Raw genomic sequence first — 16,097 nt, 5'->3', positions numbered from 1 at the left:
AGTTTCCTGTCTAGAAAATGCGAATGGTAACAATGATATCTGCCCAAGCCCAGAGAGTCAGTGAGAAGACTGAACAAGGCAGAGGCATTTATAAAGTATGAAGATTATTGTTTTCAAATTCAAGGTGTTTATCAATGTTTGTTAGTTTTCTTTCTTTTTAAAATATTTTTATTTATGTATTACTGGATAAAGACAGAGATAAATTGAGAGCGGAGGAGAGATAGGAAGGGAAAGAAACAGAGACACCTGCAGCCCTGCTCTACCACTTGTGAAACTGTCCCCAAAGGTGGGGACCAGGGACTTGAACCTCAGTCCTTGCGCACTGTAATGTGTGTGCTTAAGCAGCTGCGCCACTGCCTGGCCCCTCATTACACTTCTGTAGAAGGGAATTTTCATTTCTGTTAGATTTTTATCTTTACATAGCATTTTGCAATGATCTGTCTGTGGGCTAAGAGGACTGAAGAGCGATCTGGATCCAGTACAGATCTCTAGGGAGACAACTGAAGAGCTCAAATGTCGTCAAAGTGAGATAAATTTCTTTTCCACAAAAAAGGTTCAATTATAACAAAACATGAATAAACTGAAAAATGTTTGCTCTTTATAATAACTACTTCTCGTTATGACAATTACTACATTTATTTGATAAATATCTGGTCTCTAACTTCTCTGTTTCATATTTATATTTTTCCTCTGTGAAAGGAAATTGTCTGTGATTTACATTATTTCGTGAACATCATTTTCACCGTTCTTCCTTGAAATCAAAATCAAAGTGACTAGCAAAGTGTCATGTATCCTGTCATTCAATTGTCTTCTTTCCTTTCTTTCTTTTTTTATTTTTAAGGCTTCCCTTTTCTTTCTTTGTTTTTTATTTTTATTGGGGAGCTAATGAATACTGAAGAAATTCACTACCATCAACCTCGTCTTGCAAGAACTACTGAGAGGAGTCCTACAGTAAAAGAAGTAATGGTATTTTAATGTCCCAGGAGATAAACTGCAGCAGAATAGAACTGGTAACTCAAACAACAGCAAACAAAAGGAACAAACAAATAGGAAAAGAGAAGGCAGAAAGGACATGCAGATATGACACATGTTGGTGAACCAAGACCAGCTGTCAACGACCTAGAAAACAGAACAGAAACTCTGAACCTTTGCCTCACCTTTACTGGAAGCAGAAGGACAAGAAGGGCAGGAGAAGGCAGGAAGAGAGAGATGAATTCTGGATGACTCGTATGTAGGTGGGACTTGAAAGACAGGGTTAGAAAAAGGAGAACACAGGATGAAATTTGGACTGGGGGTGTTATACCATCATGCAATTTTTTTTCCCTTCTCCTCCTACTTCTCTTTCTTTTTCTCCTTTCCCACTTCTTCCTTTTTTTTTGGTTCTCCTTCTTAAAGTATTTAGACAAATGCAGTTGTTTGGTCATCTTAGAGTATAAAGTTACACAGGGGTCCTATTATATGTAGCACTCCTGGACACGGAAGATAGAAAGGTAGATATGGGATAGACCAAAGCAATGGCAAGTATGGAAAAGAAGGAGCTTCAATTTTAAAAGATATAATACACAATGTAAAAAATAAATATATTAAATTTGCTAAGAGAAAATTTTCTAGAACTTAAAAAAACAAGGTCTTTTTACCCTGTGGTTGAATAGGCATTACTTAAGCATTACACAAAGAAAACAGGATACCAGTCAGGTGAACTAACTAATAAGCATGATCTGAGACTTGGAAAAGTCCTCTGAATAAATGGCACAGAACCAACACATTTTGACACATACTGGGGTTGAATACTGGCCAGGGTGGCATCAGCACAGTGAAAATCTACTCTGAAAAAGCTGGTGCCCTGGGGCTGGGTGGTGACACACACCTGCTGGTTGAGCACACCTGTTACAATGTGCAAGGAGCCAGGTTCAAGTCCCCGGTCCCCACCTGCTGGGAGGAAGCTTTGCCAGTAGTGAAGTAGGGCTACAGGTATCTCTCTGTCTCTCTACCTCTCTATTTCCCCCTTACCTCTCAATTTCTGCCTGTTTATATCTAGTAAATAAATTTAAAAAAAATATTTTTTTAAAAAGTTGTTCCACTAAAGTCATTGGACTTATATGACACCCCCCATCACTGCTCCTCACGAATGAAAGGGTAAGTGTGAAAAGTGATGACGGCATTCAATGCTTACTGCAGCAGTGTGCAGACAATTGATGTGCTCATAAGCACAGCTGGGTACAGAAGACATGATATGTATCCATACACAATTCAGCTATGAGAAAGAACGATGAAGTTTTGTCATTTGAAGCAAAATGGAAGGAACTTAGAATTTGGGATTATGGGAGCTGGGCGGTAGCGCCGCGGATTACGCTCACGTGGCGCAAAGCGCAAGGACCAGCATAAGGATCCCTGTTCGAGCCCCCAGCTCCCCACAAGCAGGGGAGTCACTTCACAAGCAGTGAAGCAGGTCTGCAGGTGTCTTTCTCTCCCCCTCTCTGTCTTCCCCTCCTCTCTCCATTTCTCTCTGTCCTATCCAACAACAACAACATCAATAACCATAACAATGTTAAACAACAAGGGCAACAAAATGGAAAATAAATGAATACAAAAAAAATTTTTTAAAAAGAATTTGGGATTATATAGAGCAAAATAAGGAGGGGGAAGAAAGGCAAATATTGGAAGATTTTACCTATGTGTGCAAAATAAGGTTAAAAACTTGAGGTGGTGGATGGTGGAGCACAAGTTTGAGCACACACATTACAGTGCGCAAGGACACAGGTTCAAATCTCTGGTTCCCACCTGCCGGGGGAAAGCTTTGCGAGTGGTGACGCAGGGCTGCTGGTAGCTCTCTGTCTCTCTCCCTCTCTAGCTCCCCCTTCCCTCTCAATTTCCGGCTGTCTTTATCCAAGCTCACGGTGTCTTTCTCTCTACATTTCTTTCTCTCTGTCACCTCTCAATTTCTCTAAGTCCTCACCCAATAAATAAACAATGAAAATAAAGAAAAAAAATCTAAAAACCTAGTGATTTAACCAAATAAAATTTTTAATAAATACATAAAATTTAATGTAGTGCTAATAGTTAATAGTAACTTTCATACATTTATACAAATGTTAAATTTTTGAAGACAAACATGCTATTTTAATTTTTTATACCTTTTGCATAAAAAGAAGTTTGATCAGTTAACCCAATCATCACGATCTTCCCAGAGGTATAAATAACAGAACTGCAGGAATAATGCATCAAAGAATAAAACTAGTGTCTGAAGGGTTGACTTTATCCAACTAACCCCTTAAAAAGATGGGAGAAGTGAGAAAGTAGGAAAGAGTATCTAAGAGTTTATACTCATTGAATTTCATATCTGAGATATTTCTAATGTAAATAGATGAGTGAAACTTTTTTTTTTTTTCATTTTATTGGACAGGACAGAGAGGGGAGCGGTAGATAGAAAAATAGACCCGGGGGCAGGTGGTAGCACAGCGGGTTAAGTACAAGTGGCCACAAAGCGCAAGGACTGGCTTAAGGATCCTGGTTGGAGAACCCAGCTCCCCACCTGCAGGGGAGTCGCTTCCCAGGCGGTGAAGCAGGTCTGCAGGTGTCTGTCTTTCTTTCTCCCTCTCTGTCTTCCCCTCCTCTCTCCATTTCTCTCTGTCCTATCCAACAACATCAATGGCAACAATAAGGACAACAACAAGGCCAACAAAATGGGTAAAAATGGCTTCCAGGAGCAGTGAATTTGTAGTGCAGGTACTGAGCACCAGTAATAACCAGGAGGCAAAAAGAAAAGAAAAAGAAAAGAGGAGAAGGAAAGAGAGAAAGAAAGAAAGAAAGAAAGGAAGAAAGGAAGGAAGAAAAGAAAGAAAGAAAGAAAGAAAGAAAGAAAGAAAGAAAGAAAGAAAGAAAGAGAAAGAAAAGGAAAGAAAGAAAAGAAAGGAAGGGAAGTAGACCCCTGCACACCCACTTCACCGCTTGTGAAGCGAAAGGACCAGGAGGAAGCCAGAACTTCAAACCCGGATCCTTGCCCGGGGCCTTGAGCTTCGTACCACGTGCCTCTGTTTAACCCAGTGCACCACTGCCTACCCCTGATAAGTGAAGCATGTCCACACATTCTAGGGTGTGACAGTTGTTAGAAATAGTATTGAGGGGATTAATAACAAATTAATCAAATCTAAAAGCTAAGATAAAATAACAAAACCCATATGTTTTTATCAGAGGTTCAAGCTTACGGTTGCCACCAGGAAAGGGGAAAGCTTTACAAGCAGTGAAGCAGTGCTGCAAGTATCTTTCTGCCTCTCTTCCTCTCCCTCCCTTCTCAGTTCCTCTCTGTACTACAAAATCAAACAAAAACAAATAAAGAAAAAATATATATATATAGGTAGCAAAAAAGTTTGAATGTGTCCCAGGAGGTACAGCAGCTAGCAAAACACTAAATTTGCAAGCTTGAGGCCTGAGTTAGATTTCCATGCACTGTATATGCCAGAGGGATATTTTGGTTAATTTTTGTCTCTTTCTCTCTCCATCAGCCTCTCTCTCATACACTTTGTCTATCTTTTGAAATAAATCCTTTTTTTAAAAGTTCTAGTGTTAATTTTATGAAAATTTTAAAAAGTTTAGAAACATACAAAGGAAATTCAATATGGTTTGTATTATAAAAGAGTAGGCCAGATTCAGTACAGCACAGGAAATGCATGAATAATATAACAAATATTTTGTTAAATAAGTGATATTAATAACCTTACAAGACAACATCATCTGCTTCTTAATCCTCCCTGTTAAATTTCAGCTCCCCTAAAATTAGAACAATTAAGAAAACTCCTGCCAGAACAGAATAATTAAAGAACAATTATTTTGGGTAAGAACCTTTCTTGAGGTCAACTAAGACTTTAACAGAAATCACTAATGACTTCCTTTAACATTGCCAAGGAATTTTTCTTGTTCTTTCTTTTTTTTTTTTTTTTACCTTGTCAGTTTCCATTACCAAATGATTAGACTGCATTTTTTTTTACCATAAATGTCACTCTGTTGAAGTTTCTTCCATAATACAAACTATAGTTTCCATTATCTCATAAACTACAAGTTTCCATTATCTCACTATAACAAACAAACAACAGACTAAAGAACAACACACCACATTGGCTTACCATTTTCCTTCTTCATTTTCATATTGTTGGACAGTATATCCAAACATGTCCTCTACTGGGCCACTGAAATTCATTGAGTTCTTCACATCAACATTGAATGATACACAGGAGCCTAAAAAGACTAAAAGAAAAAAGCAAAGTCCAATTACACAGTTGACCATGATTCCATTTTTGTTTGAATTATGACAGCCATTCTTAAATTGCCCATTGAAGATTATGTTCTTTATAAAAAGAGCAATAATAATTAATGACAAATACAAGGAAAGTCTATTAAATCTACCGCATTACTGAGCAAAAAACAATGCAATGGCTGTAAAGAATACACTGAATGCATTGGCATTCAAACGAAACCCCAAAGTCATTTAGTCTTGGTGTCACTCCCAGAGCTAACGACTTCAGAATGTGTGGGAAAGAGCTGGGGAAATCTGTTCACATATGAGTGATGCAGTTACATATAATTTTCCCAGGAGTGAGTCCACAGCAAACTATGGCCACTCATGTAACATAAACAATTCCATTTTCCCATCTTGACTACAGAGGAGGCAAGGATCACTATAAAAACTTCATGAGATAAAACCTTTTGCCTGAGGTTTGCTGTGTTTCTATCTCTGATCAAGCAGTGGGTGGAAGGAAGCTTTTATCAATAGACCAAAGTTTCCTTATGGTGTTGTTCTTGGTGGCAACCTCAGAATCCTTTTGAGAGTAAATCAGATGATTCATCTCAGCATGCAGGAATTCGATATGGGGCATATTCTATTAACTGGATATTGGTTCTTAATTTCTTTGTAGTTTACATAATGGAAACCTTCAGATTCATTCCTAAAACAGTTCTCGATGGGGCCAAATTCCCTCATCTGGATGGGGTCAAATTCCTATTTTAGTGCTGGCTTGTGAAGTGTATTTGAGAAGCTTCAAAGTATTCCCCCCCCTTGGATATAACTAAAAATTCTTCTCAAAGAGCAATCCCTGATAAAATCCGACAGCTGCAAGTGCATTCACAGGTAATGAAGTTTACTTTTTTTGTTAAAACCACAATAGAGCCACATAGCATAATGGAAAAATTCCTCAGTCAGTGTAAATGCTTCCATAAAATAAGCTAAACATAGACTGTAATTGATCCAATGCTTGACTTCATAGTCATAAAATTTTGTGTAAATACAAAAAACATTTACACAAAATTTGGGAATTTTTTATTCTCCAAAGAAAAGACACTTGTGTGTATCTATTTAGACAGTTTCTCCTGGAGGCCAGTATAATCATTATACAAAAATACTGGGAGTCGGGCGTTAGCACAGCGGGTTAAGTGCACGTGGTGCAAAGCACAAGGACCAGCCTAAGGATCCCAGTTTGAGCCCCTGGCTCCCCACCTGCAGGGAAGTTGCTTCACAAGCAGCTTTCTCTCCCCTTCTCTGTCTTCCCGTCCTCTCTCCATTTCTTTCTGTCCTATCCAACAATGATGACATCAACAATAATTACAACAATAAAATAACAAGGGCAAGAAAAGGGAATAAATAAAATAAATATTTTTTAAAAAAACTTTCTTGCCTGAAGCTCTGAGGTCCCAGGTTCAAAAGATCTGTATCTCTCTTGTTGAAACAAACAAACTAACAAATAAATAAATATTAAAGAAAGTCTTTCTTGTTCATAAGTGTTCGTGAAGCAGGGCTTTAGGTATCTCTCATTCTCTCCACCTCCCCTCCCCTCTCAATTACTCTCTGTCTCCCTCAGAAAGACAGAAAAGAGGAAGTTGTCCTTGAACTACCTGCCTAGAAATAATCCTTGTACTCTCTAACCTCTACCATTATACATATTTTTTAATATTTTATTATTTATTTATTTATTCCCTTTTGTTGCCGTTGTTTTATTGTTGTAGTTATTATTGTTGTTGTTGTCGTTGTTGGATAGGACAGAGAGAAACGGAGAGAGGAGGGGAAGACAGAGAGGGGGAGAGAAAGATAGACACCTGCAGACCTGCTTCACCGCCTGTGAAGAGACTCCCCTGCAGGTGGGGAGCCGGGGTTCGAACCGGGATCCTTATGCCGGTCCTTGTGCTTTGTGCCACCTGCGCTTAAACCGCTGCACTACAGCCCGACTCCCCATTATATTTTTAAAACATAGAAATTATTATCAAATACTACCTATATTGTAATTATACAAGTTTCTTTCCCTAGTTTGAAAACTTAAAAGCATAGACTTTTTCACTCATCTTTCTTGACCCTTCTAAAAATCTAAGTAGCAGTTCTTTGTACACAGATCGACAATGATATATTTTGGGAATGAAAGATGCTACACATCAAGGAGGAAGTGAGCTTGCTAGTTGCATCTAGAGGTGAACTGGAAACAGTTTCAACTTAGTCAAAGAATACTTGATGGAGATGGGAATTTTCAGCTTCATTTTGTAAGGGAAGAAAGTCAAGTAACTTGGCAACGAGGAGAAAATATGTTTCAAGGATTGGCAGGGTCTGTGCAAATAATACGACACAGGTCAGGACAAATATGGTTGCAAAGTTATAGGGATCTGGCTGGCTGGCATGGAAGATGCAGGCCAAGGATGGCTGAGTAGCACAGGCCCATGTACGTACATTTCTTTCTCATTCTTCAAGGTGATGGGGAGCAGCTGGTTACCATCTTCTGCATAATAGGCTTTCATATGTTTGAAGACAGTTTGAAGTACTGTTTATTCTCTACTACAAACCAAGGAGTGAGTGCATGCTTCTCTCCTCATGGTATTTTTTAAAAATACTCTCAGCAGATTTTTTTTTTTAAATATGAGTAGTAGACAAAACAGAATTTCAACAGCCAGATTCCTCTATTTTGGTAACGTTTACACTTCTGGCTCAGAAAATTCTTCATTATAAGGTTATATTGTGTTTTGTTGCGTTTTTAGCTATATCATTAGACCCTATTCACTCAAATCCAGTGATTCTCCTCAGTTGTGAAGATCATAAATGTTTCCAGTAACTTCCCAGTTCCCCAGACCAAAAACACCTCAGTTTCCATAGATAAAGACCATGACACCATCACCTATTACCTGGCTGAAGAAGAGGACTGAAAGCCAACTGTGGCTTCATATTAATAGAATTTTCGAGTGGGGAGGTAGATAGCATGGTGGTTAGGCAAAGAGACTCTTATGTCTGAGGTTCCAAAGTTCCAGGTTCAATCCCCTCAATCCCCAACACCACTATAAACCAGAGCTTAGCAGTGCTCCAGTAAAAGGGGAAAAAAAAAAGAAAAAAGAAAAGAATCTGCTTCTTTGAGGAGCTTGTAAAAGACCGAGAATATCTGGCACCACTCAGCTTTCTGGACTTGTCATCTACACTCCAGTGAGATCCCTCCCACAACCCCTGCAAGCCCACTTGCTGTTAAGATTTGAGAAATGCGTGAGAGAGAGCAGATGTTTACATGTATCCGTAAACTGCTGCAAAGTATATACCTGAAAGTAGCAGTACACTAGAGTTTGCAGTGAGGACCCCCCAACACTTCTTCTCCACTATTCCAAGCTTTGGGTCCATGATTGCTCAACAATTTGTTTGGCTTCATATATTAACTCCCTTTTCAGCCACCAGGTGCCAGATGCCATCAGGATGCCGGCCAGGCTTCCCTGGACTGAAGACCCCACCAATGTGTCCTGGAGCTCCGCTTCCCCAGAGACCCACCCTGCTAGGGAAAGAGAGAGGCAGACTGGGAGTATGGACCGACCAGTCAACACCCATGTTCAGCGGGGAAGCAATTACAGAAGCCAGACCTTCTACCTTCTGCATCCCACAATGACCCTGGGTCCATACTCCCAGAGGGATAGAGAATGGGAAAGCTATCAGGGGAGGGGGTGGGATATGAAGATTGGGTGGTGGGAATTGTGTGGAATTGTACCCCTCCTACCCTATGGTTTTTTAAATCCTTTCTTAAATAAAAAATTAAAAAAAATAAAAAATAAAAGAATAAAGAACATAATGTAAAAAAAAAAAGATTTGAGAAATGAATGTTATATGGTATGTCTTTTTCATGATATTGATGCAGGAACAGAATTTATCTAAGAATATTCATTAACCTTTATACAAAAGGAGAAAAGGCTTCTTTTAAAATAGAATCAGATCAGTTTCGTCCCTCTTGAAGGATTTTTTTTTCCCCCCAGCATTTTATCATTTTAGTGTATGGCCTTAGTAACCTAAGACTGAGCACTTTTGGCTTCCTTTGGGAGCCTGTTTGTTTAATCTACATGTTGTCTGGAATGTTTTTGGGGGTGTGTGATGCATTTTTTTTTCTATTTCCTGTCCTTGGAATTCTACAGGCAACATGCCCAAAGTGATTGTAAATCAATCTCTTTCATGTTTTTTTAAGGCACATAAGAGACTGAAGCACAAGAGTTGACATTAAAAACAATAGTTTACATATCATTCTTCTGATTTAAAGGAGACTATAAACAGTAAAGGCAGCCTCTCAGAACTTTCAGTTCAATGTTCATTTTGTTGTTCTGTCTCAGACTTTATGTACCAAAGGTCAAGAAAAAATGTACTACTAACACAACGATTGCCACCTCAACATGCTTCACTTCAGACTGTGTCCAGAGACTTCACGTGTGGAATGACAACCCTTCAGCTTCATTACTTGGGTGAGACCTTTCCTTTCATAGTATACTCTAATTTCATCTCAGGTGGTTCACATTCTAACAAAGTCCCAAAACCTAGATATACACCAGTTTCTGTGAGAGAGAGCATATGTTCACACATATCCATAAACTATTGGAAAATATATACCTGAAAGCAGAAGTACACTAGAGTTTGCAGTGAGTACCTCCCTAACACTTCCTCTCCACTATTCCAAGCTTTGGGTCCATGATTGCTCAACAATTTGTTTGGCTTCGTATGTTAACTCTCTTTTCAGTCACCAGGTTCCAGATCCCATCAGGATGGTGGCCAGGCTTCCCTGGACTGAAGACCCCACCAATGTGTCCTGGAGCTCCACTTCCCCAGAGACACACCCTACTAGGGAAAGAGAGAGGCAGACTGGGAGCATGGACCGACCAGTCAACGCCCATGTTCAGCGGGGAAGCAATTACAAAAGCCAGACCTTCTACCTTCTGCAACCCACAATGACCCTGGGGGTCCATGCTCCCAGAGGGATGGAGAATGGGAAAGCTATCAGGGGAGGGTGTGGGATATGGAGACTGGGTGGTGGAAATTGTGTGGAGTTGTACCCCTCCTACCCTATGGCTTTGTTAATTAATCCTTTCTTAAATAAAAAAAAAAGAAAAAAAAAGAAGAAATGTACTTATTTTCAATCATAGTCCTAAAGAAGTAAACAAACTAAGATGACTTACAGAGTAATATTGGGTAAGACGGGTGAGAAATAAAACACAGACCGTAAATTCTGGTTTTATCTGTACCAGCAAGTGAGAGGTATTTTCCTCAATAATATTAATGACTAAGTTGTACAGTTACTGTTATTCCTCACAATTCCCTTCACATTTAATTTACCAGATGTCCTACAATTAAATACAACTCGTCTCACCAGTGAGCAGATGATGAGAATAAACCTCTGGACAGCACAGAAATTTGACCCAGGATTCCTGAACAAGATTCAGTTTAATATGTTAACCCTGGAACTGGGAGGATGTAGCAGAAGGTGACGTGAGAATGGATTTAGAAGACAGGATACTATCAATCCATGTAATTCCATCTCTTGAAAGCAGATTTAGAGGGAGAGGGGAAAGTTGGAGGAAATAGATGTCATGGTTATTGGACATGAGATAAAGCTAGATGAAGGACTTCTTCAAAAACATATGTTTGGATAGAAATGAAATAAGAATGTCTGATTCCCTTCAAAGACGATTATATGTATTATAAATCTAAGGTCTAAAGTCCAAAATAGAAGATAAGTTTGCTGTAACTGACTGAAGGACAGCTCATGTAAAAGTTATCCTTTTATTATGATGATGATAATTTCTTTGCCCTGGGATAGAATTTGATGTGCAAGACAACTAGATGAGAGAAAGAGGAAAAGAAAGGGAGGAATCCATAGCTTTCCAGTATTTTGCCACATACAAATATTTTCATAAAAATAATGGCATTGAGATAGTTTAATAAACTGTGGAAACTAGTGACTACTGTGGACAGTAGTCACTACTCTCTTTTGTGTGTTAGGAAACTGAAAGTCAGCGGGGCTAAATAATTTTATGGCAAGAAATAAGACTTTAACACTTGCTTTCGGAGGTCAAATCAGACTCTTTATCACTTCAGGGCCATTGTCTTGGCCAACTTTAAAAATGTAAGAAATCCAGCTCAGCCCAACCTTTCCTACTTATTCCACAAGACATTGCAGTCATCATAGCACTTCAAAATATTTGAGGCTGGGTCTAGTAGGAAAAAACTGATTGGAAGGAGTCAGGCGGTAGCGCAGCAGGTTAAGTGCAGGTGGTGCAAAGTGCAAGGACCGGCATAAGGATCCTGGTTCGAGCCCCCGGCTCCCCGCCTGCAGGGGAGTCGCTTCACAGGCAGTAAAGCAGGTCTGCAGGTGTCTATCTTTCTCTCTCCCTCTGTCTTCCCTTCCTCTCTCCATTTCTCTCTGTCCTATCCAACTATAACGACATCAATAACAACAATAACTACAACAATAAAACAACAAGGGCAACAAAAGGGAAAAATAAATATTAAAAAATACAAATTATGTAGGTAGTGATAGAGAAAGCTCTCCACTCTAAGTGCTTCCACAGGTAGAATTATTCAGAGCCCATCATCTCACAGTTGAGTTTTCTCTGGAAAGCAGATTTGCTTCTAACTCTAAGGACCATTTTTATCTTGAAAACTAATATAGATGTGATGCAAGAGTTGGGCAGGGCATTGGGTTCACTGACTCGTTTCTATAGCAAACTTCCTCTTTATTTTTTTTAAAATGTTTTATACTATTTATTGGGTAGAGACTGAGAAAAAAATTAGAGAGAAGGGAGAAAGATAGACAGCAACAGCAACAGTGAAGATTTTTCCCCTTGCAGGTAGGAACCAAAACCCACTGTAACGGTATAAGAAGATCTTAGGGAAAGGTGCCAGGCCTCCCAGGCGTTACAACTAGTTGGGGAAAAAGACAAGGTAGTTCCTGTCCTTGCAAGTTGGATCTCATAGATTGTCAGTTCAGTCCCGGAAGAGGTGGTCCGTAATTAAGATGCCGCCCAGCTTCAGTCAACAGCAAGTTGAGCTATAGGTTCTAGGGGTAACCTGTTTTCCTCTAGCTAGTTTCCAAGATAACAAGTCTATTTCAAATGCAAGATGTGCTTTCTGTGACTTTTTTACTATAGAGAGAGTATATGTAGCTGAGTCACTGCCATGAGCCACTCAAGTGTTGCCCATCCCCTCCCCACGTCCGAGTGCTGGGAATCCTAGGTACTGCTCACATCCCCCTATGCCTCGGGATGAAGAGTTCACCCTCCCTTGCTTGAATGAATAGAAACTCTTACCGTCACGTGCTCACTATAAGCAGTGATGGAATACATTTACATCACCCCAAATGAATGCTCTTCTTCAAGTCTAGTATATGTTTAACTCTGAAGTACTTCAGAGAACTAGAAGGAAAACATTTTAGTGATGAGATCTGGTAAAATGTGGAAGTCCTTATTTTCACTTTATGCTACACAGTGAAGTATGCTTATAATATCAAGTCTGTGGACCCACAATCTCAATTAGCTTGATTAATCTTACAGGGTAAGTGCAGGAGGCCTCAATTTTGGTGCACGTTGTACATGGCTGCCTTTAACATTTGAAATCTGATCAACAGTGTAAGTAAATGCGTGCAAAAAAAAAAAAAAGCCATCATACTGCATCCCACTAGTTGACTTGAAATCTGAGATGATTATTTTTATAGTTCTGAAATCCTGAAAAGGAGGAAATAAAGAACTCCAATGGTGAAGACAGAGGAGACGAAAACAGAATTAAGACATATACTACAGATTTGAGCAAAGCATCTTGAAATGACACCATAATATCAAATATAGGAAATTTATATGTTCTGGGGGGAAAGAAGTACTTTATTTAATTCACTGTGTCCTTCAAATAACTAGAACTTCTCCTTACAGTTATGTAAGAGGAAATAATTGGCTCAATCAATCTCACCACTCAAAGTTCTTTCATCAGAAATGATGTAATGTGTCAGCAATATCTTCAGCACCATCAGCAAGTCCAGAAAAGCCAATCCAAATAAACACCTCCTTGGTTCATGCATTTTCCAAGTTTCGTGAAAGCCTTTTCAGCTCTAGCTTGCCGAGTGAGAGGTTTGTTTTGGTTCTTAGACCCAAGGTACTGTGGGCCTTCAGTTATTAAAAATGACATCTGAACTTCAAAGTGAGTGTGTGTGTGTGCAGCGATATATGTCTGGTGGGAAGACAGCAGGAGACCTCATTCTTGGCATACAGTCAGTGTTTAATACAAGCTTGCTAAATGGAACAGAATGGCATAAACCGAAAAATGAAGGTTTTGAGCATGAAGGTCATTCTGGCTGTAAGAACTTGTCTTCTTTTGTAAGTGCTGCCGAGAATATTAGACTCTGATAGAGTGTTTCCCAAACATACTTTGTTAAAAATCCCCCATTTAAAAGTTTTCTCCATAAGTTTGTCCTCTTGCAGTGTTTATTTCCCTCTGTAGCATCTACAGACATCTGCTCTTTTCCCATATCCTCCCACCACAAATAATTACCTTCTCTGCCAGCTCTTTTCAGACTGTTCCCTTCTCCTGAAATTCTTAAAGAGTCTCAGAACCCAAGGCTCCATGCTGCCCGTATCATCTTCTGGCTCCATGTTTTACAGGATAAAAATGCTGCACAACCTCGGGGGTCCTGATCCCCCACTGTGGGAAACACGTCCTGTGTGTTTGTGCAAGCAGCATGAGCACAGGATTCTGTTCTCCAGCTGCCCTGGTAGTCTGGAAGCTAAACTCAAGCTTTGCTGTGATGATGCAGCATGGCCCCGGCCGCACATGGAAAAGCATACTGTGTTCTTCAAAACAGAGCAGAGCTGTAGTCTATTCAAGCACGGAACCAGAAATACAAAATATTCGGATATGTAAGAATCTGAACCAAAGTTGTGCTTTTGTTAAGGAAAACTCTTTTTGATGACTTCCATGAGTTTAAACATTATTTCTTGGGACTGGGTGGCAGTGCAACCAGTTGTGTGCATGGGGATGGGTTCAAGTCCCCAGTCCCCATGTCCAGTAGTAGTGCTTTGTGAGAGGTGAAGCAGTACTGCAGGTGTCTCTCCCGCCCTCCTTCTCTTTCTCCTTCTTCCCTCTCAATTTCTCACTGTCTCTCCAATAAACAAACAAACAAACAGGAAGTCAGGCAGTAACAGCAGGTTAAGCACACATGGCACAAAGCACAAGGCCCAGCATAAGGATCCTGGTTTGAGCCCCTGGCTCCCCACCTGCAGGGGAGTCACTTCACAGGCGGTGAAGCAGGTCTGCAAGTGTTTGTATTTCTCTCTCCTTCTCTATCTTCCCCTCCTCTTGCCATTTCTCTCTGTCCTATCCAATAACGATGACATCAATAACAACAATAATAATAACTACAACAACAATAAAAAAAAAAGGGCAACAAAAGGGGAAAATAAATAATAAATAGATATAAAAATAAATAAATTAATAAATGTATTTTTAAAATTCATTTCCTTTTGATGAGAAAGTAGGACATTTTCAGCCTTCAGGCCATTTTTGTTAGTATGTACAATAGGTGCTTTTAAGAGGCAGGAAAACGAAGAAGTACTAGATAATATAGAATAAATTATCTTTCCCCCGGCTCCCCACCTGCAGGGGAGTCGCTTTGCATGTGGTGAAGCAGGTCTGCAGGTGTCAATCTTTCTCTCCCCCTCTCTGTCTTCCCCTTCCCTCTCCATTTCTCTCTGTCCTATCCAACAACAACAATAACTACAACAATAAAAAACAACAAGGGCAACAAAAGGGAAAGTAAATAAATAAATATTTTTTTAAAAAAGATCTTCCATTTACCTAACAGCTTTAACTGGTGAATTCAAATTCCAGGTACTGAGAGATTTCATGCTGATTCTCTTATACCACTTCCTTGTCAACTTTTCTAAGTCACTTTTGAAAGCTATAGGACATATCTAAGTGTGTGAGACATGCTTCCAGTTTCAGACACTTCCATCATCTTGCTGGAGACAGTATGCTTATCTTTTTCTTTATTTATTTGTTTAATAACTTTAAAGGAGCTTAGGAAATTGAACCTCACTCCTATCACTGAATACTGCCTCTTTGCTTTTATGATCCATGAAACTATCTGTTGTATATACTAACAAAATAACTATCAGGCTAGCAACAACATGTTACAAATGCCTGTGTGTATAAGAAGGAGAAACTCCATGCAAACTGACAGAGTTTCTTATTATGAACTGTTGAGGACCATACGCGATAGCTCACATGGGGGATGTCTGCTTCGTCACATGCACCATCCAGGTTCTCACTGCCCCCCCCAAAACTGGGGAAGTTTGGATCTTGTAGTGTTTTTCCTTCTTCTCTGTCTCTCTGTCTCCATCTCTCCCTATCTGAAAAAGTTGGTCCAGCGTGGTGAACCCCTTTAAAAAAAATCTGTCAATAAAGGTACATATTTTGGGGCCGGGTGTTGGCACACCTGATTGAGCACACATGTCGCAATGTGCAAGGTCCTGGTCCAAGCCCCCAGTCCCCACCTGCAGGGGGAAAGTTTTGCGAGTGGTGAAGCAGGGCTGCAGGTGTCTCTCTGCCTCTCTCCCTTCTCTATCACCCCCTTCCCTCTCGATTTCTGGCTGTCTGTATCCAATAAATAAAGATAATTTAAAAATAACAAAAGCACCTATTTTTATTAGTTTTTATTTCCTATATGTCAATGGACAGAGAAGTATAGTAGTTGGGTAATATTTGACTCATCCAAGAAGACATACAGATGACCAATAGGTAAAATATAAAAATGTTCACCATGACTTATTATCAGGGATATGCAAATAAAACT

General features: G+C 39.6%; 1 protein-coding gene across 1 annotated transcript in view; it reads right to left on the bottom strand.

The window, feature by feature from the left end:
• ITGA1 (integrin subunit alpha 1) overlaps positions 1 to 16,097 on the bottom strand; it is a 171,665-nt gene that overhangs the window by 99,771 nt on the left and 55,797 nt on the right. Inside the window, exon 3 of the mRNA XM_060191921.1 lies at positions 5,121 to 5,241. Within this exon, the coding sequence (XP_060047904.1) occupies positions 5,121 to 5,241 (121 nt within the window). The remainder of the gene's footprint in view (positions 1 to 5,120; positions 5,242 to 16,097) is intronic.

This window comes from Erinaceus europaeus, chromosome 5 (assembly GCF_950295315.1).
Source record: "Erinaceus europaeus chromosome 5, mEriEur2.1, whole genome shotgun sequence".
NCBI lineage: Eukaryota > Metazoa > Chordata > Mammalia > Eulipotyphla > Erinaceidae > Erinaceus > Erinaceus europaeus.
Note: the sequence above shows the minus strand (reverse complement) of the source record. Positions and strands in the feature narration are given on the sequence as shown.